The following is a 22,234-nucleotide window of genomic DNA, read 5'->3' as shown; positions in this document are numbered from 1 at the left end:
GAATACATAGATGAAGAGATGAAGAGATAGATAAGATAAGTAAAGTATGGATATCTACTGACATACTTTTGGAAATATTAATGTCCTCATACCTAACTCCTCTTCTACCTCACCACAAATTCTTCCTTTATCAATATAACTGAAAAGCATTTTGGCTTTTATCACTATGTACCAAGTACTTGGGACTGATTAGTTAACCAGAAAGTATGAAGAATCTAGAGTTCTAAGAACTGTAAGGGTTGCTGTTTACAACCAAAGCTAACAACCTTGGAAGATTTTACAGAAGTAGTATTGAACTATACCTGCAAGCAAGCTGGAGCTCTGCCCTGGGGTTTGTTGACATCCACAGCTACTAGCTGCCATCCTCCAGCAGCATCTTCGTGAAACATCTTCAAGGCAAAAAATAGAAAAAATAAAGAAAGAGTGAAATAGAAATACCATTATATTAACAGGTAAATATGGTAGGTCAAGAATCTATCTTTTTACATATGTGCTATGTAAATTTATGAATATGTAAGTATTCATAATAATATTGCTTATTATTAACTTCTAGCAAATCAATGTGGAAAAATACTTTAGCTGTCAAATGTAAAGCTTATTATTGTAAATATGTTACAGTGATACAGAAATTAGGTGACAGTGAATATATCAAGGTGAACATTCCAATGCATTTAATATGGTATACATGTAGTATAATGCCAATGAAATGTGGTTGTCACAAATTTCCTAAGAGAATATTCAATGTTGAGATAAAGTAAAGAAAAAGTATAAGATCTTTTGGGGGAGACATGATTAGGTATAGAGACTGATATTAAAGTAGGAAATTGATACTCCTAGCAGCAGAAAAAGGAAAGATTATTTACACTAGGCCAAAACTGGGCTGCTGAGCTGAAATTTTATGCATATTTCAGAAACAAGCAGTTACTTTTGACTAACCAGTCTTAACTGTTTCCCAACACCAAGGAATTACATCTCTCACTTCTTAAATCTCATATGGAGTCTCAAATGTATTTTCACTCATTTTAGAGACCATGATCAAATCCACTATATCCACTGCTTTTTCTAACAAATACCTCACCTTTTAAATAGGTACCTGGTAGAAATATTTCCCACTTACATTTTTTCGACCCATATTTTCTCCTTCCAGTCCTTTCATAAAATAAGAATTTTTATTTTTCTAACCAAATTGTTTTACCAATCAATTCTAACACTGTACCATCTCTATTATAGAATACCATTTAAAAATATATGTTTTTTCTGCCTCATACACATACATTCTTGTGTTAACCGACCCTGTATTTATTAATAGAGTAATAGAAGAAATATGAGAAAGTATGACATTCCATAACTATCATGTCCCATAACATAGGGCAAACTTCTGATAGCAAGTCATCTGATAGTTTGACTATACTAAAAGTTAAATAGTTGTCGCAGAAGCTGTAAAGTGTGAATGACACAATTCAGAGATGATCCAAGACTCAAACAAACAGCTAGGACTGTAAGAGTGTGTATGTGAGTGTGTGTGAGGGTGTTTATGTGTATGTGTATGTGTACATGTACGTGTGTGTGTCTGTGTGTTCACCTAAGACACAATGGTACTACAATGATTATTTACATCATGTAGCTCTGTCAAAAGATGTCAGGAACACTGTGATTTCCATCTGGCCAGGCATAGGCTTCATATCTTTTTAGTAGGAAGCAAGTCAATTTACAAGTTACATTCTGGAAAAGAATCATGAATGACCCAGTCCTCCATAATTCAGTCTTACTCTGAGATCATATAAACTGACTAGAAATCTCTTTTTTCAAAGTCATTGAAAAAAAGTCGAATTTCCTTCTAAGGACAAAAGGCCAAATCAATCTTGTCAGTCATGAGCGAAAAAACTCTCTGTTGATATATCCTGTGTTCTCTTATCGTGGCTCCAAGATCCCTGGGGCACATATTTTCTTTGATCAGCAGCAGACTAATTTTCTCTGTTAAATTAATTTTTCTATTGGACAAAAATCAAATAAATCAATTTAATCATCAGTAAAAGTATGCTGCCAAGGTCACTTCTTTGTGTGAAAGGAAGGGAAGGACATGCAAATGTGTTCAGTTTCTGTCTAGTCTTTTGAGTCAAGAGCGACGTTTGATCATTTGGGGCAGAAATGAATGAATGCAGCTCAGAGTTCCTGTAATAAGTGTTTGCAAAGCTATGAAAAAAAGTCTCTTTCTTACTCTCTTACTTATAAGAACAATCTAATTTCCTTTCACATGTATGTCTGCATGTGGGTACATATGTACATACATACACACCTGTACATATACATGTGTGTTATTTCTCAAGCCATAAAAATGTTAGAAATCTTTTTTAAAAATTAATCATTCGGAAATTAAATGTAGTCATTAATTATACAGGCTAATGATGGTGAGTACACAGCTCAACATCATTATTAAATATATTCAAAAACTGTTTTACTGATCCAAACTTTTACTATAAATAATATAATACAATGCAATAATATATAAATAATATAATAAAAATCAGCACTATATTAATAATCATATTAAATAATTTATTCAATTTCCCTAGATTTAATTTTTATTTTTCACTTTCCATGACTGAAGTATAACCCTGTTGTTATGACTCCTTATTACAATAAATGTCCCCCTCACACCATAAACAATGAAGCACCTTCCTAGTCATTGCACTCACTAAAGTGATTTCAAATATTTTTCATATGTACATATTAAAATAATATATTGTGATATAATGTTTTCTAATATATATATATATATAAGTAGTTTTCCAATATATATTTCTAGTATATTTTTCATGTGGAGATAAATATCTTTTAAATTGCTAAAAATTTCAATTTTTTAAAACAAGTTTTTTGCCCTAAAACTTGAAGTGGTGCACATATTTTGTGCTTTTCTTATCAAAATGCTTTCTCTTTTCTATCCAATTATTGCACATTTATACCAAAGCTGAACAAAGTATTAAGGGGTACAGGGACTATCCTATACATTTTAATGTCTTAGTAATGGCATTTTCAAGATCTCTTGGAGGGAACAATTTCATTTTCCTTCTCTGCCCTCATTCTTTGGCTTCTTCCACTCCCAGACTTTCTATATTAGCTCTCATCAATCCCTGATAGACTCTAACCTCTAATTTTTATGGTGCAGAAACGTCTCTTCCATTGTTGGACAAATACACTACATTCACTAACAGTGATAAACTTACTAACAATTACGGTTTCCTTACTCCTAAACCCATCATAGGCCACTTTAAATCTCATGTTAGATGTTAGGTACAGAGACAGGGGTAAGGTAGGGTAGGGTAAGTGTAGGGTCAGAGGCAGACCAAAACTTATAAACAACAACTAGAACTAAAGTATGATTCTAAGTTGGACTGGATAATAACAGATATTAATATAACTCTTTTAAAATTAGCAAATTTACATGCATTATCTCCTTTGAGTTTTAGAAACGCTTTGTGTAGTAGATATTGGTAACCATATTTTACAGACAAGTAAATTCAGGTAAGTGACTTGCTCTCGGGTAAGTACAATGGAGAGGATTTGAAGCTCTGTTTTCATGTAGCCCCAAAGAGCACTATAAAACACTGACCCTAATGATGACTCAAGATTCCTTATGCCTACCATGAATCGGCTGAGTGTTGCTAGCAAAGGCATCGATCCTGCAGAGGTTGTGTTAACTCATTCATTTGAATAAATGGTGTGACTTGAGGGATGTTTTATGGCTGTCCAGCTGTCCATCCCAGTGACGAGGTACTAAGCGTTTAACTGAACTGTGTATAAATAGTGTGGATCCTTTGGGTAGAAGGAGATTCTCCTATCATAGAGACTCATCTTGACATCAAACCTACATTCATAAGGACATGTATCGATACATAGTTGCCTATCTTTCCTGTGTCACTTTCTCCCTGCATCTGTGCTGAGTACTAATCAAGCATTCTCCCTGTTTTCATTTCATCAGGAAACTTAACTGCTTTTGTTTATTACTCAAGTTTTGTAACATCAGTTTCCACCTCATTCTTCTAGTTTTTTGTTTTGTTTTATTTGTTTTGTTTACTAACTTTCACAAGCGTTTTGTTAGATCATTGACTTCAGGAAGACTTTAGGCATTTGGCTGTGAGAATGTGAATGAAAAATGGCTGTTGTACTGTTTTTAAAGGTAGGACAGTCCTTGTGACTACCTTTTGCCTCCAGCAGTGAGCATTAGAGACAATCTCATGTAAGCTGACACGCTGCAAAGTCTGTCTCCTTCTTTGTCTGACAAATATGTAATTTGCTTCTCTCTTTCCCCTAACAGGGAAAGTTTATTCATTTAAGAATATGATGATCAAATGACAGGTTCCGTTTTTGGTTTTCATAAAGCATTCCCTTATGGATACTTTACAAATTCAAATGCTCCAGAGCTAAAAGAGAGGAAGAAAGTCACCCTCCATTTTTGAAAGAAATATGGGCTTATGAGATAACTCCCACTATTCTCATTTATTTTCTTTAGTTTTTGTCAGAGGCTTCATTATGACTTAGGATGAGCAGAAAACTTGCTTGCTTGTGAAAAGGAGCATTAATTCTTTTGAGTGGGGCTCCTATATAGAATTTTTTTTTCCTTCCAAAGATCACAGATGTAATATATCTACAACAAATGCAGTTCTTTCCAACCTTTACCCTACAGTGAGCATGAGGACCACTTGCCATGGTGCTCCTAAGGGGGTGGGAGGGAAGGAAAGGCTGGTTGCTAGGCAGTGTAAATAGTGTTTTTGTAAAAGGCTGAAATACATGTATTTCTGTTGCTTAGCAACTGGGTCCACAGCAGTAGCTTTTTTCTATCATCTAGATTTCCCGCAAATTTTTATATTATTGTCTCTGTTGAATTTCAAAATGTTTTCTGACTGATTTAACAACTTTCTCTACTTCTTTGCACAAAATTATTTGATCCAGCTCTGATTTCTTTCCTTATCTTTGATTTTTTGAAGCAAATGCATAATAGGTTATAATTCCAAATTTAAAAAAAACACTCTGAGATGTGCTTTTAGATAACAGTTAATTTCTAATTATAGTATTTGCCTTATAACATTACGGGTGATTAAACAATTGTGTATGTAGCTATTTTAAATAATCTCTTAGGTACATTTGAATGTAAGATCTATGGGCAGGTTCATACTGCATAGTACTGCAATTTACACATGCAACAAAAAATATACAGAAATTTTAGAGTATATCTTGTCTAGTCCTGACAGCAATTCTAAAGCCAAACTGGAACACATTTCCAGCTTCACAGCAGACACAGGTTAGTATTCCTCTAAGCACTATACATTCTTAACTTCTTACATTGAAGTTGATTGATATGATATTTACCTTCTTGAATTCAGTTTGGATAGTATTTGCCTCTTTATACGACAGTCCAAGAATAAATTCTAACAGTTCTATGTAAGAGTAAGACTTCTACATATGAATGCTATTTTGCTTAAATCATAAACAGGAAAAATCTGTTTTTAGGTATATATGGCAATATTTGATAGCTTATTTTCTGAAAGATATGTGAAATATTTTTTAAATTTTTTAAAAATGTGCCTCTCTCTCTTTCTCTCTCTCTCTCTCTCTCTCTTTCTCACACACACACACATCCACCCCCCACTCCCCCCACAAATAAACTAAGAAGAAATAAGAAAAACCAAAAGGTATATTATCTATTTCCTTCTCTTTTATGCTAGAAGATGACATAATTTCTAGGTCTTCTTCTTTTTGTCCCTCTGAGAAAAAGTCTTGGACCTGAAATGCCATCATATTTAACACCTGTGCTCCTGTCGGTTTTAGCAAAGAGGCAATCAAACATAATGAATAGGTTTCTGGATTTAGAGTCAGGAAAGTATGGGCTTAAATCCCACTTTAGATAATTTACTAGCTTTGTTAATCTAGGCATATCACTCAATTTGTCTGAGTCTCAGTTTCCTCATCTGCAAAATGTGAATAATAATATTATCTACGTCAAAGGGTTTTTGTGATGATCAGATGAGAAAATGTATACCAAGTGCTTAGAAAAATTTGCTGTGTCATGTAAACATCAGCAGTTATTATTAGATCTAAGCAAAATAGAAGCTTTTGATAAACATAAAGATCCTGTGAAAAGCTATCTATGAAAAGCAAAGAATTAAAGTGGGGATGATCTAATGACTCTAGTTACATGGTACAGTGGATAGAAGTCTGAAACTAGTCAGAGATGAGAGTTCAAAACCAGTTTCATGCACAAGTTATGCGACCTTGGGCAACTCATTTAAACTATGTCTGCCTTAATTTTCTCATCTGTAAAAAGGGTATAATAATAGCACATACCTCTAAGTATTGTAAGGATGAGACAAAGTATGTTGCAGACCTTTAACTATATAAAAGTTAGTTGTTGTTATTTTGATTATTATATATTATCACATATTCATGTGCCCCAAGTGTAAATTAGTGATTATTAAAGAAACTATAGGTGAGATGAGTATAAAATTTCTAAGAAAAGAAATTTTTCCAGCTGCTATATCTCTGAAAAGTTCCTAGCTCTTTTTTTTGGCTACATGAGAAAGGAGAGTAAATCTTTCCCATGGCACACACAATATAAGGTGGGTTAGATATGAGGATGCAGATTCTGGTTCTTAGCATTCCATTATTTTCCTACTCACAGTCCTCACAGGGATGTGAAGTGACCTTGGGCTCTTGAAGGCTATGTAAGTGGAAGAGAAGCTAGGGTAAGTTACAATTAACTGGAAAGGTTGTTAACACATACCTGACAATGCACTTTTTGTCTGTTATCCAAGATCCTATCCATTAGCTAATCTTAGAAAAGGATCATGAGGAGGGGATTGTTCAGTGGGGAACCCACAGCCTCGAGTCCACATGTGACCTTCTAGGTCCTTGGGTATGGCCCTTTGCCTGTTTTACAGAACAATCCTTTTATTAAGGGGATTTGTCCTATGAAGTTTGGGTTTGGTCAAAGGGCTGCACTTGGGAACCCAGAAGGCCATATGTGGTCTTGAGGTTGCAGGTTCCCCACCACTGTATATAATTTGGACTAGTAATTCATGAATACCTTGCACTAAGTCACAGAAGGGTTGTGATCTGCTTCAGCTGATAGGGTATCCATGTGGATGAATCTGCAGGCCTTTTTTTTTTTTAACACTAAGTTGTTTGTATATTTCATGATTGACATTTATCAAAAGTATTTTTCATAGAATTAATTAAAATGCTGCCAATGCTTTACCTGTGTTGTAGCTGTTGAAGTGGTGCTGCTCCTGGATCCCCACATCTGTTGGAACTGCACCCTGATTTCTGCAAATGTTTCAATAATGACGGCAATAAATACATTCTGAAAGGGGGGAAAATAGATATATAAATCACACTTACCATAAGACTTAGTAGAGGTGGAGGAAAATTAGTAGAAATTCAGTAGAACATTCATATGTCTGACAGGCTTATCATAGTAAATTGTATAGTACCTTAACAAGCCAGGCAAGAAAGAATATTAAGGTGATAAAATAGAAGTAAGAGCGCCATCTTGGAAAGCTGTCAATTGCTCGGTACATAAGGAAGACCCAGCCTTCTTGAGAGGCAGCCTCATACACAGTGAAAATGCTGGTACCTGTTGACAGAAAGAGGAACAGGTTGTGTTTTTTTTTTAGATGAAAAAACTTTTCTCAGAAAAAAATAACTTTTGCCTACTTTCTTTCTGTTAGAGACAAAAGCTCTCCCAGAAGGATTATGTTTTAGATGACATTTTATTGTTTTTTGTTCTTAAAACTTAAAAAAGGTAAGCTGTTCCTGTCATGTAAGAAATGAAATTCTAAGTATTTTATTTACAAAGAAACAATTCAGAGGCAATCTAGAGATGGTGAAAGGCCATCCAGAGACTTTAAAGTTTCAAACGTTAAAATAAGGGTACCATGAAAGTGAAAAAAAGGGATAAGAAGCTACCAAGGGAGGCTAAATACTTCTGGTTCAAAAGACCATATTTTGCACATTTTCTTCATGTCTATGGACCTTAGTTATATATAAAATATATCTTAAAACTGTACTTTTGATTTGTAGCATTACTTTAGAAAGATGAATCCACTTGGACTCCTTCAAATCGATATTACCAAGCCCATCTTTGGTTTGTGAAGTCTTTATTGAATATCAGAATATGAACTAATCAACTACCAAGTGTTATTTCACATTTTCTGACATTATCCTGTCCCAAATCCTTCCTCTCAGCAGGAAGATTTAACAGGTGAACAGGTGAATAGAATTTAAGTACATTACTGATTATGTAGACAAAACAAAATTTCTTGGTGCCATCAAGCCTTAGGACTTGCTTAGGAAATAAAAAAAAAGAACCTCAAATTCTTTCACTTGAATCTAGTTGATGTTTTTCACTATTCCAATTTCCTTTGGATTTTGGTTTCTAATGAACTGAGCAGGAAACTGATGCCCAGCTGAACTCTAAGCAAAATAACTTGAGAAAAAGAACTTATTTGTTTGGATGACGATGAGAAGAATTATAAGAAGAAAAAAGAGCACACTGAGGCAGATGGTGGAGTTAGTAAAGGACAAAGGGATTATAATAACATGTATGAAACTAGATCTTTAGTTAAGCTCATAGCTAAGGTTAACAAAAAATGATCCAGAAAAACAAACCATACCTACCAGCAAAATAGCTTTATATACAATTGAGGCTTCATGTAACAAATAAAATTGGATATAAAAAATAAAAATAGTTCATTTCCATCTAAGATAATTGTTATTGCTTTCTAACTCAGAATAGAATAGGCATCCACAGAAAACTGACATTGAAGACTAAATTTTATTTATAAATAGCTTATTTTCTGCTGAAAAGTGGAAATTAATATTGTAAACAGAAACAACCAAAGTCCACTGGTGCAACCAGATTTCCACCCCTGTTTTCGGGGAAAGGAGTTGACTCAGTTCAATTCAGTTCAACAACATATAATATATTATACACACACACATATATATTATTTATAAGATATATATTATATATATGATATATAGTTTATATATACATACATACATACATACACACATATATATATGCATATATATACATATATATGTCTACACATATAGGGAGTTCCTATTCCCTGGAAATATTTAAACAGAGACTTTTGAGGTCACCAAATAGAGGATTCAAGCATTGGGTGGATGGTTAGATGAGATGACTTTCCAGTTCCTATGAATACAAGAGGGACATAACTAAATTTCCTTCCAAAGCAATTAATCTTGTGTCAAAGAAATAACATTTTTACAGATAAGTAAATAGGAAATATAGGCAAAGTAAATTGGGAGAAAAGCATTTATCATTGGTGGAGATAAGGAAAGACTTCATGTAACAGATATAACTTGAGCTAAGCTTTGAATAAAATTAGGGATCCCAACAGGCAAAAATGGGGAGAGAAAGTACCCTAAGCACTGGAGATATCCTGTATGAAAACATGGGAGAAAACTATGAAATGTTATTTATGAAATACAGCAAATGGAGCAGTTTGAAATACATATAATATACAGTATATGAAGGGGAAGAAATGAGAAATCAGGCTGAAAGGACAGATTGGAGTCATATTTGAAGCATATTAAATGCCAAGCAAGAAATTAGTATTTTATCGTAGATGCAATAGAGGTAGTTGCTAGCGTGCGACACCTGAAGTCAGGAGGATGTCTTCCTGAATTCAAATCTGGCCTCAGACACTTACTAGCTCTGTGACCCTGGCCAAGTCCATTGACCCTATTTGCCTCAGCTTCCTCATCTGTAAAATAAGCTGGGGAAGGAAATGGCAAACCAGTCCAGCATTTTTTCCAGGAAAATCTCATATGGGGTCTTTGAAGATTTGGGCACAAGTGAAATGATTGAACAGTAACAAAAAAGACGTAATAGGCATTATTTCTAAAATTTCTGGAGTGACACAGTCAGACTTGCATGTAGCCTGCTTTCTTCAGGGTCTTGCAATGAGTCACAGAAATGTCTGTGAGGAACAGTTCTTAAATGCTCTCAGGCATTGCAAAAGGAGAGATTAAAGATATAAGTAGCTAGATGGCTAAAGGTGTGAGAAAAGATAGGAAGGGATAGTGGCCTGCCCTCTATTCAGGTGGAGGAGTTTAGCCTAAAAAGTAGAAGGTCTCCATATCTGAACCTGAAAGATATAAGGAAGCCTTGGAGGTTACGAGAAGGAGTTCACATTAGATGGCACTATAATACTATAACATACATCTTGACTATTTAGTCTTCTCTCATATTTCTTCTCAATTGATGGTTTTGTCTTTAGTATTAACCTTCAAATAATGTCACTTTTCCTCAGTCTATGCCTCCAGATTACTCCTTTATAAGACTTTTTAAGACTTCATCCTCTTTAGATGGAACTGACTAAGAAGATCATAAATTTCCCCTGAATTTTTGAGCTCCATCTTAGGGCAGATGAGTTAGACCCTTATCAGTCTGGTCAATGTCTGTGACTAAAAACAAATAACCCCTAGTTTCCAAAGGCAAAATAACTTATCTTTTCTGACTCAAAGGGGATTTTCAATTATACTTTACAATGACTATCCAAGAATATGGCAGGAAGGAAAAACAAATAATCACAGTCTTCTAACTTTCCCATTTGCTGGCTTTTATTTTTTCTGTTTGGCAGACACCCATCTCTTAGAAAATTACTCTCTTCATGCCTAAAATTTTGGTCCTTCTTCTAGCTTCATCCTAATACCAAACAAAATAACTTTGATAGATACCAAGAAAAATAAAAATAAGAGGATAAGCCCTTAAATTGTCTGAGCATAGGAAAAAGTCACATCCTACCCATTTCTACATTTTCTACTTAATATTCTGAAAGCATTAATCATAACTTACCAAATATTCTGCCTAACAACCAAATGACGACAATAATAGGTTGAATAACCAGAGGATTGGCTCAGTGTTATTCTTTCATCTAAAAATGGATATTCCTGCTTGAAGTGTTAATAAAACATATCTTAAAATAAATCCAAGAAGGGTAATTCATTGTTGGGCCTGAACAATGAATTACATTTTGTTATTGGCCATATCACAGAATCATAAAACATTGCAACAGGAAGGAACCTTTGTTCAACCCACTCATTTAATTAAGGAAGATCCTAAGGAACAGAAAACAACTTGCTCAAGGTAACACAGCTAATTATTTTTGTTTTCAAGGATTTAAATAACATTTTCTCCCACCTTTGTTAGGAAGAATATCTAATATGAGTCAAATAATAAGATTAATTCTCCCAAATTCTTTGGATGAATATCTTCCTACTCTAAGGAGGTAATTCAGATAGAACACTGTGCTTCTAGGGGTTAAGCTGGTGGGACACACTCTGGCAGGTTCTCCAAGCTAAAAGGCTTCAAGTATTGGTCTGGCAATGATGTGTATCTGTGCTATGGGGACTAAAAGGGATTCATCAGCAGAAGGTTGTTCACAAGGTGACAGAGTATGTATTTTTGGCATTGCAGGGACTGTCACCAGTTACTAAACCATCTACTACGACCTAGAATTGATACAATCTATATTATTTGAAAGAGTATTATCAGTATTTTTTTACACTGTGGGTCTTAGGAAGTATTTATAGTTGTTAAGTCATTTCAGCCATATTCAACTCTTCATGACTTCATTTGGGGTTTACTTGGCAAAGATACTGGAGTGGCTTGCCATTTCCTTCTGCAGCTCATTTTACAGATGAGGAAACTGAGGTAAACAGGATTAAGTGACATGCCCAAGGTCATATAGCTAGTGTTTGAGACTGGATTTGAACTCAGTTCTTCCTGACTCCAAGCTAGCACTCCCTCCACCACTCTATGCCACCAAGCAGGATAATAAATTGTAAATAAGGCTGACCACATCTCCTTATTCATAACCTCCCTCAACAAAAAAAATAGGTTTCAACATTAATTTCTGCAAATGAAACACTTATAACCTAGAAAAAATGTAATTTAAATAAAATGGTTCACTCCATTTAAGACATTTGCAAACTCCTGAATTTAGGGATTGTCTTCAGAGGAGGCTAATTCATTAGGAAATATAAAAATTCTTCCACCAAAAAGATAGGATAAGTAGCATTTTCAATAAATCAACAGATACGTAAAAAAGTGAAAAAAGACTAAGCCAGCTAAATTTCACTACAGACATTTTTCTATTCAAATTCAGATTTTTTATAGTTAAAGATCGTACTTATGTCAAAGATTCACGTTACAATTAAAGATCAAGTCTGGGCTAATCAGGGGATTGATCTGCAAATTCAGTAATTAGGGTCTTGTAAAAGACTAGTATTTATTAGGTTGGGCAAGATCCCCAGCCCTAAGAAGACAGTGCCTGAGAATAAAATTTGAATTTCTTAACCAAGGCTTGAAAAAGAAATCACAGACTCCTGGCCAGGAATGGAGTGTACCTCCTGAAAGCTGTTAAGCATGTATTTGACTGGTATCTTGCAAATCCCCCCAAATTGAAAAGGAAACTAAAAGAAGAAGGAGAAAACTATCCACGGAGCTGAATATCATTGTCATGAAGGAAGTATAGTGTTGATAAAACAAAAAATTTAAAGGAGACATAATTCAAGAAAAGAGCCATTAAGGGTGTATGTGTGTATGTGAGTGTGTGTGTGTGTTTGTGTGTGTATGGGGTTGTTTGTTTGCTTTTTTATAGTCACAAATGTTTATTAATATGTAAAGTATAATAACATTCCACTCACAAGTATACTTCCTCTACCTTTGCACTAAGAGGTGTACTACAATAGAAAAATTGTTGCTATATCCAGGCAAGCCACCAGATGGTGGTCCAGGACTTGAGCTCCCAAAATGAATAACCATAGACTTTCTAGTGTAGAAACTTGTAAGTCCCCACTATTCCTCAGTTATCCTGTATATTATCCCTCCCTGGAACTGTAACGAAGGGCTCTTAAAGAATCTAAGGGTATGATTTAATGCCCTCCCCTCCCTCACCAAATCATAATTCACTTAGTTTATATTTACCTCCCTTCCACAGGATCAGAATTTCATTTCCAACTTTCTGTAACCCTAAAGAGTCACTTACTTACATATAGAATAGGATATATTTATGGAACAAAATCAAAAGTGAAAGATAAAGCTTCATGAACCCACACCATAAATTCGACAAGCCAAAGTATTTTGTGTTAATCAGAAATTCTCTCCTTTCCAATTTAAACCCTTCTCTCCTTGCTGACACTGAGGCAAGGGTACCTCAAAGTCCTTTCATGCTAAATGGAGCTTAGGGGGTTGGGAGAAAAGGAAGCTGATTTCATACTCTCCTATTCAACACTGTCTCTCCCCTTCCCCCCCACCCCTTTTGCTGCCTGGTCAGTGACAACCCTGGGCTCTGACCTCAGTAAGAATTCCTGGAGGATGAGAAGTGAAATCCATGACCCGGTAGTTTAGTAGGCTGGTCACTATAGGTTATGATGTCAGGAACTGACTTTGTGCTGTCTCTCCATGGGCTCTTCAATGAAGCCCCTAGAGAGTTTCTGTCTCCAGGTCAATGGCTACCATGCCATTTCTGCTTTCTCATTGTTCTCCAAGAGACCCTGCTGTCTCCCAGTGTTGTTGCAGAGCCTGGCCATAGTTCCTATTAAAATTTTAAAAAGAATGACAAGCTCCAAACAATTTACTCACCTGGAGAAACCTACCACCATGGTGTTCATTTCTTTGGGACCTTAAAAAGGGCATAGTGAAGGGAATAAACAAAAAGGGAGAAGAAGGAAGTCAGAGCAGATAAGAGTGGAGGAAGAAACAGGGGCACAGTCCTACAAGAAGAGTGTCAGGAGTACTAAAACTCAGAATAAACCTGAGAAGAAAAGAAAGTATTGTTCTTTTCTTTTAGCTGCACACAAGATTGTTAAAGATTGAAGGGACGATGATAAATGACAACAGAAAGAAGTCAAAAGTACTGAATTCTTACTTTCCTTCTCTTTCTGTAACAAAGAGAATTACCTTAGAATCAGCAAGAACAAAACATAAATTGCTAATAACTGATAGCCAAGATCAGGAAAGAGGTTGCACCAAGCTGCCCTTGATGAGTTCAACATGTCTAAGACAAACAAAATTTACAGGTACGAAAAGTGTGATTGCTGTAAAAAATTAAAAAACCATAAAGAATGGGAGACATTTCACAAGACTAGAGAAGGGGAAATGTTGTTCCTCTTTTTAAAAAAAAGAGAGGGAAGAAAGATTGAGAATAGTGCCTGAAACATTTTGTAGACCATAACTCTTGGTACCATTTTAGAATTATTTATTAAATTTTTTATTTAAATTAAATTAAATTAATTATTTATTAAATATATGTTTGCTAATATCTAGAAAAAGAAGTGATGATTACAAAGCACTAGGCTTTCATTGAGAGTAAAACTATTCAAATTGTCTTTCTTTTCTTTATTTTTGGACTGAGTTATTAAAATTAGTAGACCAGGGCATATTATAGATATGGTTTCCCTGTTTTTTGTTTTATTTTTTTAGTAAAGCTCTTTCATAAAATATCTGTGCACATTTTTGGGGGGGAATAGATGGTAAGACATGTTCTACCAGAAAATTGTCATTATATTTTTCTTGAAATCCCAAAAGCCCCAATGGAAAATTAAAGAAAATTCAAATCACATATACTTGTGAAATTTAAGGAGACCTCTTACTGTGAAACAGAAATGATGTAATTATGTAAGGACACATTAGGTCAAACAAAGAATTATTAAATTTGACAACAGCTACTTAAATATGACTGCAATTAACATAATTCCAAAAGCTACTACTGTTTGTAAATGCTGTTCCAGGCTGGTGCTTGCTGGTTCAAATTAGTTTTAGTTATGATACAGACCTAGATGAGTGCAAAAGAGCACCATTAATGTGAAATCTTTTTTTCCTCCTTAAAAGAAATGGAATTAATCCACCAATATTTTGAGAAGTCCTTTTCTTATGAGTCTTTGTGACATGAAAGTGACTGTGGTTTTTCAATATTCTGCTCTGCCAGAAGACTACAAGTTCTGGTAGATTGTATGATGGAAGAGAAAATCTGACAGTATATCTTAGGAAAGAGAGGGTCCTCACCTGAAGGTTGTTCACTAGGTGATGGACCTTATATCTTTGTTACAGTAATTTATTAATTCATCTACTAAAGACAGAGGGATTGAGATCTCTATTGGTAGAAGGATAGCCCACAGGAATCAAATCCCAAATTTTCCATGATAATTCAATAAATTCAAATTAAGTACAAATAAGATTATAATGTTGCAAAATAGCACTTCTCTCTGTTCTATAGAAACTAATATCCCAACATTCTAAAATTATTGTAACTTTTTTGAAATATTTTTCATTGAAATTTCTTAGGAGCAGATATGAATAGTTATAATCTTCCACTGAATTTTAATTTTGATATGTTTACTATTAGAAACTTCATTCTTCTATCCTAACATGTCCAAAACACTCCGAAGAACTGGCTTAACAAGCATTATAATTTCTGGTTCAGGAAGGAGTAGAAAGATGCATATACTGTAGCGCTTCCCCCACAGCCCACAAAATACTTGTAAAATGACTCTCAACAAATTTTAGAGCAGCAGAAGCCACAGAACAACAGAATGAAAGATGTTTCCAGCCAAAGGTAACCTGGAAGGCTGACAGGAAAGGTCTATCCCACAGGATGCAGAGTGGAGCCCAGCCCTGGCCACATGGCATGGGGAGGAACAGGACTGGAATGGGTCTCTGGGGCAAAATTTCCAGCAAGGAGGGTCCCAGATCCTTCAACCCACAGGAGACAAAGAAAGCTTCAAAGGTCAGTGTGGGAGGGCTTTCCCAGCTGGACAAGAGGGGAGCTGGGTCCCCCCAGCACTGGCTCCAGGTGGCAACAGAGGTAGTGGCAACAGCAGCAGCAGGCAGAGGGAGGCTGTGGTCATCACAGAAGCATCCTGGGTCCATTGTCCCAGAGGCTCAGCCTAAAGTCTCTGGGGGAATTGAGCAGCTGATCTGAATCTCAGTCCTGAGCATGGTCCTGGGAGGAGGAGGAGCACTAGGACTCTCCTCTTGACAAAGGATTCAGAAGTCAAGTAACTGGCTGGAAAAATGCCCAAAAAAGGGAAAAAAATAAGACCATAGAAGGTTACTTTCTTGGTGAAGAGGTGTCTCTTTCACATGAGGAAGAACAAGGCATACTGTTAGATAAAGTCAAGGCTTCTGCCTCCAGTAACTCAAAAATGAATATGAAATGGGCTCAGGCAATAGAAGAGCTTGAAAAGGGAGTCAGCAGCTTGCTAAAGGAGAACCAAAAAAATGCGGAGGAAAATAACACCTTTAAAAATAGGCTAACTCAGATGGAAAAAGAGGTCCAAAAAGCCAATGAGGAGAAGAAGACTTTAAAAAGCAGAATTAGCCAAATGGAAAAGGAGATTCAAAAGCTCACTGAACAAAATAGTTCTTTAAAAATGAGAGTGGAGTTCAGGGAAGCTAATGACTATATGATAAACCAAGAAGTTACAAAACAAAACCAAAAGATTGAAAAATAGCAGATAATGTGAAACATCTCATTGGAAAAACAACTGACTTGGAAAATAGATCCAGGAGAGACAATTAAAAATTATGGGACTACCTGAAACCCTTGATCAAAAAAAGAGCCTAGACATGATCTTCCATGAAATTATTAAGGAAAATTACCCTGATATTCTAGAACCAGAGGGCAAAATAAATATTGAAAGAATCTACCAATCATCTCCTGAAAGAGACCCAAAAAGAGAAACTCCTAGGAATATTGTGGCCAAATTTCAGAGTTCCCATGCAAGGAGAAAATATTGCAAGCAGCTAGAAAGAAACAATTCAAGTATTGTGGAAATACAATCAGGATAACACAGGATCTGGCAGCTTCTACATTAAGGGATCTAAGGGTTTGGAATAGGATATTCCAGAAGTCAAAGGAACAGGGATTAAAACCAAGAATCACCTACCCAGCAAAACTGAGTATAATACTTCAAGGGAAAAAATGGTAATTCAATGATATAGAGGACTTTCAAGCATTCATGATGAAAAGACCAGAATTGAATAGAAAATTTGACTTTCAAACACATGAATCAAGAGAAATATGAAAAGATAAATAGGAAAGAGAAATCATAAAGGACTTTCTAAAGCTGAACTGTTTGCATTTCTACATGGAAAGATTATATTTATAACTCTTGAGACTTTTCTCAGTGTTTGGGTAGGTGGAGGGATTATACACACACACACATGCACACACACACACACAGAGTACAGGTTGAGTTGAATCAGAAGAGATGATATCCATAAAAAAAATAAAATTAAAATAAGGGGTGAGAGAGGAAAATATTGGGAGGAGAAAGGGAGAAATGGAATGGGACAGACTATTACTCATAAAAAAGATAAGAAAAATCTTTTTCAATGGAGGAGAAAAGGGAGAGGTAAGAGGAGAAAAGTGAAGCTTACTGTTTTCACATATGGCTTAAGGAGGGAATAGAATGCTCACTCAATTTGGTATGAAAATCTATCTTACGCTACAGGAAAGTAAGAGAGAAGGAGACAAGTGGGGTGAGAGGGATGATAGAAAGGAGGGCAAATGGGAGAAGAGAGTAACTAGAAGTAAATACTTTTGGGGAGGGACAAGGTCAAATGAGTGAAAAAAGAAAGGGGGAGACAGGGTAGGATGGAGGGCAATACAGTTAGTCTTATACAACATGATTGTTATGGAAGTCTTTTGCAAAACAACACATATATAGCCTGTATTGAATTGCTTGCCTTCTCAGTGGGGATGGGTGGGGAGGGAGGGAGAGAAGTTGGAATTCAAAATATTAGAAATGAATATTGAGAATTGTTTTTGCATACAACTGGGACATAAGAAATATAGGCAATGGGATATAGAAATTTATGTTGCCCTACAAGAAAAGAGAGAAGATGGGGATAATGGAAGGATGGGGTGCCATAGAAGGGAGGGCACATTGAGGAAAGTGATAATCAGAATGCAAGGTACTATGGGGTGGGGGAAGGGGAGAGATGAGGAGAAAAATTGGAACTCAAAATTTTGTGGAAATGAATGTCGAAATCTAAAAATAAATAAATAAAATGACTATAAAAATTTCTGGTTCATCCATTTCATTTCACTGGAAGAGAAAGAAATAACTATTTAGAAATTCAACACTGGGGAACAAGTAAGATCCCAGAAAGCTGCAGTAAAAGTTTTCTTGTGACTTTAATATCAGTGTAGCTGGAGACAATAATCTCTCTGCTAGCATCCCTCCAGTTTCAGTAGTTGATTAATCTTTACAGAATCATGCCTTCAGTATTGTATAAATGAGATATTTGCCAGTTTTTTAGGTTGCATCAGAATACTGATATTTCTCAGTACATTGTTTAAATGGCCTATATAGAAATACCTGGTTACATTTCACATACTGTGATTTAATCAGTATGTAGCTATACTATTCAAGTAAACTAAAGTCAACAAGCATTTATCAAGCCCCTATCATGTGCCAAATACTGTCCTAGTTGCAGGGACTACAGACATGCATAATCCTTGTCATCAAGGAATTTATACTCCATTAGTTAAAAACATCAAATGCAAAAAGTAGAAAATGTAAAACAGATACCAAGTAATTTTAAGACATTGAGTATAAACAAACAGGAGTGTCAGGAAAGGCTTCTTATAGGAGATGGCACTTGCACTGAACCCTGAAGGAAGCAAAGAGTTTCAAGAGGTGGGCAGCAGCAGGGAAAACATGCCTGAAATGAGATGCAATTTGTGTAAAGGCATAGTGGTGGATTGTTTCATACAAGGAATAGCAAGCAGGGTAGATTGTCTTACATTTGGCATAGCAAAGAGGGTAAATAAGGGAGTTATTTAAATGGTGAGCAGTTTGTATTTCATTCTAGAAGCAATTAGGAACTACTGAAATTTCTTGAGCTGTGAAATGATATGGTTAGACCCCTTCTTAGAGAATATCAATTTCACAGTTGTATGAAGGACGAATTGAAAAAGAGAGAAAATAGGGTGGAGCCGACATGGTGGTATAAAGCCAGGGATGTGCCTGAGGTCACCCAAATTTACCTCCAAAAAACTTTTAAAAATGCCAAAAACAATTCTGAAATAGCAGATGGGATGAAACTTGAGATGGGATGAAGCAATTTTCCAGCCCAAGACAACTTACAAAGTCAATAAGAAAGCTCTGTTTCACCAGGGTGAGAGTGGAGCACAGTGCAATGCAAATCTCACTCCAGCAAACCAACATCAGACCTTGGGGGAGACTAAATCAGCTGTGATAGGAAGGCTTCAGTGTCTCTCAACTCAAGGATGGTAAAGGGATCAGACAACTGGTCAGAAGGAGATGACAGGGGTCCTTTTTCTGGCACTGGGTGTAGGACTCTGCTGAATTTTGTACATATGGATGTGGGTCACAGTACCAGGGTTAGCATACTAGAACTTCCAAACATAGGGGAGTTCGGTGGAAAACAATACTTGTGGGTAGTCACAGACCAGAGCACAGACCAGGAGAGTAGTAAAACCACCTCTCCTTAGACCATGTCACCTTGGAAGAACTCAAAGCTTGTAGGCCCTCTGGAAATAGCTGCACAAAAAACCCCTATCTAGGGATAGTGCCTCCACCACAGCTAGAGTACAGGTCAACTGTAACATAAAAACTAAGAAATGGGCTCAGAAAATGAGTAAAGAACAAAAAACAAAAGAACCTTATCATAGAAAGTTACCATGGTGATAGTGAAGATCAAAGTCAGAAGACAACAAACAGAAATTGTGACATCCAAAGCCTCAGAGAAAAATTTTACTTTGTCTCAGACCTGCAGAAAAACTCCTGGAAGATCTCAAAAAATTTTTTAAAAATTAAATGAGAGAGGCAGAGGAAAAATTGGGACAGGAAATGAGAGTGATGTAACAAAATCATTTCACTAGCTTGGTTCAGGAGACACAAAAAATGAAGAAAATAACATCTTAAAAAGGTAAAAAGCACACTTAAGAAAAAAATTCCTTAAAAATTATAATTGGGCAAGTGGAAGCTAATGACTCCATGAGACATCAAGGAGCTAACAAATTAAAAAAGAAAGCATTGAAGAAAATGTGACATATTTTACTGGAAAAACAAGTAACATAAAAAATAGACCAAAGAAAGATAATTCAAGAATTACTGGAATACCTGGAAGACAAGATTAAAAAAAGCCTGGATATCATCTTTCAAGTAATTATCAAGGAAAACTGCTCTGGTATTTAGAACCAAAGGGTAAAATAGAAATTGAAAGAACCTATTGATCACCTCCTGAAAGAGATTTCAAAATGAAAATTCCCAGAAATATTATAGCCAAATTACAGAGCTCCCAGGTCAAGGAGAAAATATTGCAAGCAGCCAGAAAGAAACAATTCGAGCATGATGGAGCCACAATCAGGATAATATAAAATTTAACAGCTTCTATAAAGGATCAGAGGGCTTGGAAAATGATATTCCAGAGGGCAAAGAAGATAGTCTTACAACTAAGAATCACTTACCCAGCAAAACTGAGAATAGTCCTTCAAGATAAAAATTGATATTCAATGAAACAGAGTACTTCCTGATGAAAAGACCAAGGCTGACTAGAACATTTGACTTTCAAATAGAAGATTCAAGAGAAGCATAAAAAGGTAAACAGGAAAAAGAAATCATAAAAGATTAGATAAAGTTAAAGTATTTACATCCCTGCATGGGAAAATGGTACTTGTAACTCCTCAATACTTTATCATTATTAGGGCAGTTAAAAGGCGTATACATAGACAGAGGGCACAGGTGTGAGCTGAATATGATGGGATGATATCTAAAAAAAAAATAAAACTAAGGTATGAGAAAGAGGAAAGCACTGGAAGAAGAGGAAAGGGAGAGATAGAATAGGGCAAATTGTCTCACATAAAAGAGGTGCAAATGAGCTTTTATAATGGAGGGGAAGACAGGAGAAGGTGGTGGGGGGAGTAGTTAAACCTTTCTCTCCTTGGAATTGGCTCAAAGAGAGAATAATATACATACTCAGATGGATAGAGAAATCTTTCTTACCCCCTATAAAAGCAGGAAGTAAAAAGGATAAGAGAAGTATGTGTGAGGGGAGATAGGGGAAGTTGGTAGTCAGAAGCTAACCAATTTTGAAGATGGACAGGGTGAAAGGAGAGAAGGAGAGAGAGGGAGAAAGAGAGAGAGAGAGAAAGAGAGAGAGAGAGAGAGAGAGAGAGAGAGAGAGAGAGAGAGAGAGAGAGAGAGAGAGAGAGAGAGAGAGAAAGAGAGAGAATAAATGGGAGAAAACGGAATAAAGGGAAATATACAGTTACTATATATACATGTATATACATATACACACATATATATATGTACATTTTATATATATATATTTATATGTATTATACATATATACAGTTAGTAATCATAATTGTGAGAAATGTACAGCAAGTTTTTCTGATAAAGGGCTCATTTCTCAGCTATAAAAAGAAGTGGTTAAGTTTATAAAAATAAGAGCCATTCTCCAATTGATAGTCAAAGCATATAAAAGACAGTTTTCAGATAAAGTAATTAAAGTCATCCATAAGCATATGGAAAAATACACTAAAACACTATTGATTAGAGAAATGCAAATTAAAAAAATACTCTGAGGTACCACTCCACACATATCAGATCAGATAATATGACAATAAAAGAAAATGACAAATATTAGAGGAGCTATGGGAAAACTGAGACACCAATACCTCTTGGTGTAGTTGTGAACTGATTCAAATACTCTGGAGAACAATTATTAACTCTACCCAAATGGGTATAAGATTAGCATATCCTTTGGCTAAGCCTGTGTGCTGAAGAGAAAAAAAAGAAAAGGACCCATGTATTCAAAAATATTTATAATGTTCTTTTAGTGGTGGCAAAGAATTGGAAATTGAGGGGATGCCCATCAGTTGGGAAAGGTTGCATTAGTTGCGGAATTGATTGTGATAGAAGACTACTGTATTATTAGAAATGATGAACAGGATGTTCTCAGAAGAACCTGGATAGTCATATAAACTGATGCAAAATGAAATAAGTAGAACCAGAAAAACATTATGTACAGTAACAGCAATATTGTATGACAATCAACTGAGAATGACAACTATTTTCAGCAACATAATGATCCAAGACAATTCTGAAGGACTTCTGTTGAAAAATACTATCCATCTCCAGAAAAAGAACTGATGGAATCTGA

At 35.6% G+C, this 22,234-nt stretch overlaps 1 protein-coding gene across 1 annotated transcript in view; it reads right to left on the bottom strand.

The window, feature by feature from the left end:
* NALCN (sodium leak channel, non-selective) overlaps positions 1–22,234 on the bottom strand; it is a 526,457-nt gene that overhangs the window by 262,815 nt on the left and 241,408 nt on the right. The window contains exons 9-11 of the mRNA XM_072622030.1: positions 7,488–7,630; positions 7,253–7,357; positions 303–389 (exon numbers count right to left, since the gene is read on the bottom strand). Coding sequence (XP_072478131.1) covers positions 303–389; positions 7,253–7,357; positions 7,488–7,630 — 335 coding nt within the window. The remainder of the gene's footprint in view (positions 1–302; positions 390–7,252; positions 7,358–7,487; positions 7,631–22,234) is intronic.

The sequence above is a fragment of the Notamacropus eugenii genome, chromosome 6, assembly GCF_028372415.1.
Source record: "Notamacropus eugenii isolate mMacEug1 chromosome 6, mMacEug1.pri_v2, whole genome shotgun sequence".
NCBI classification, from domain to species: Eukaryota; Metazoa; Chordata; class Mammalia; order Diprotodontia; family Macropodidae; genus Notamacropus; species Notamacropus eugenii.
This window is presented reverse-complemented; position numbering and strand designations above follow the sequence as displayed.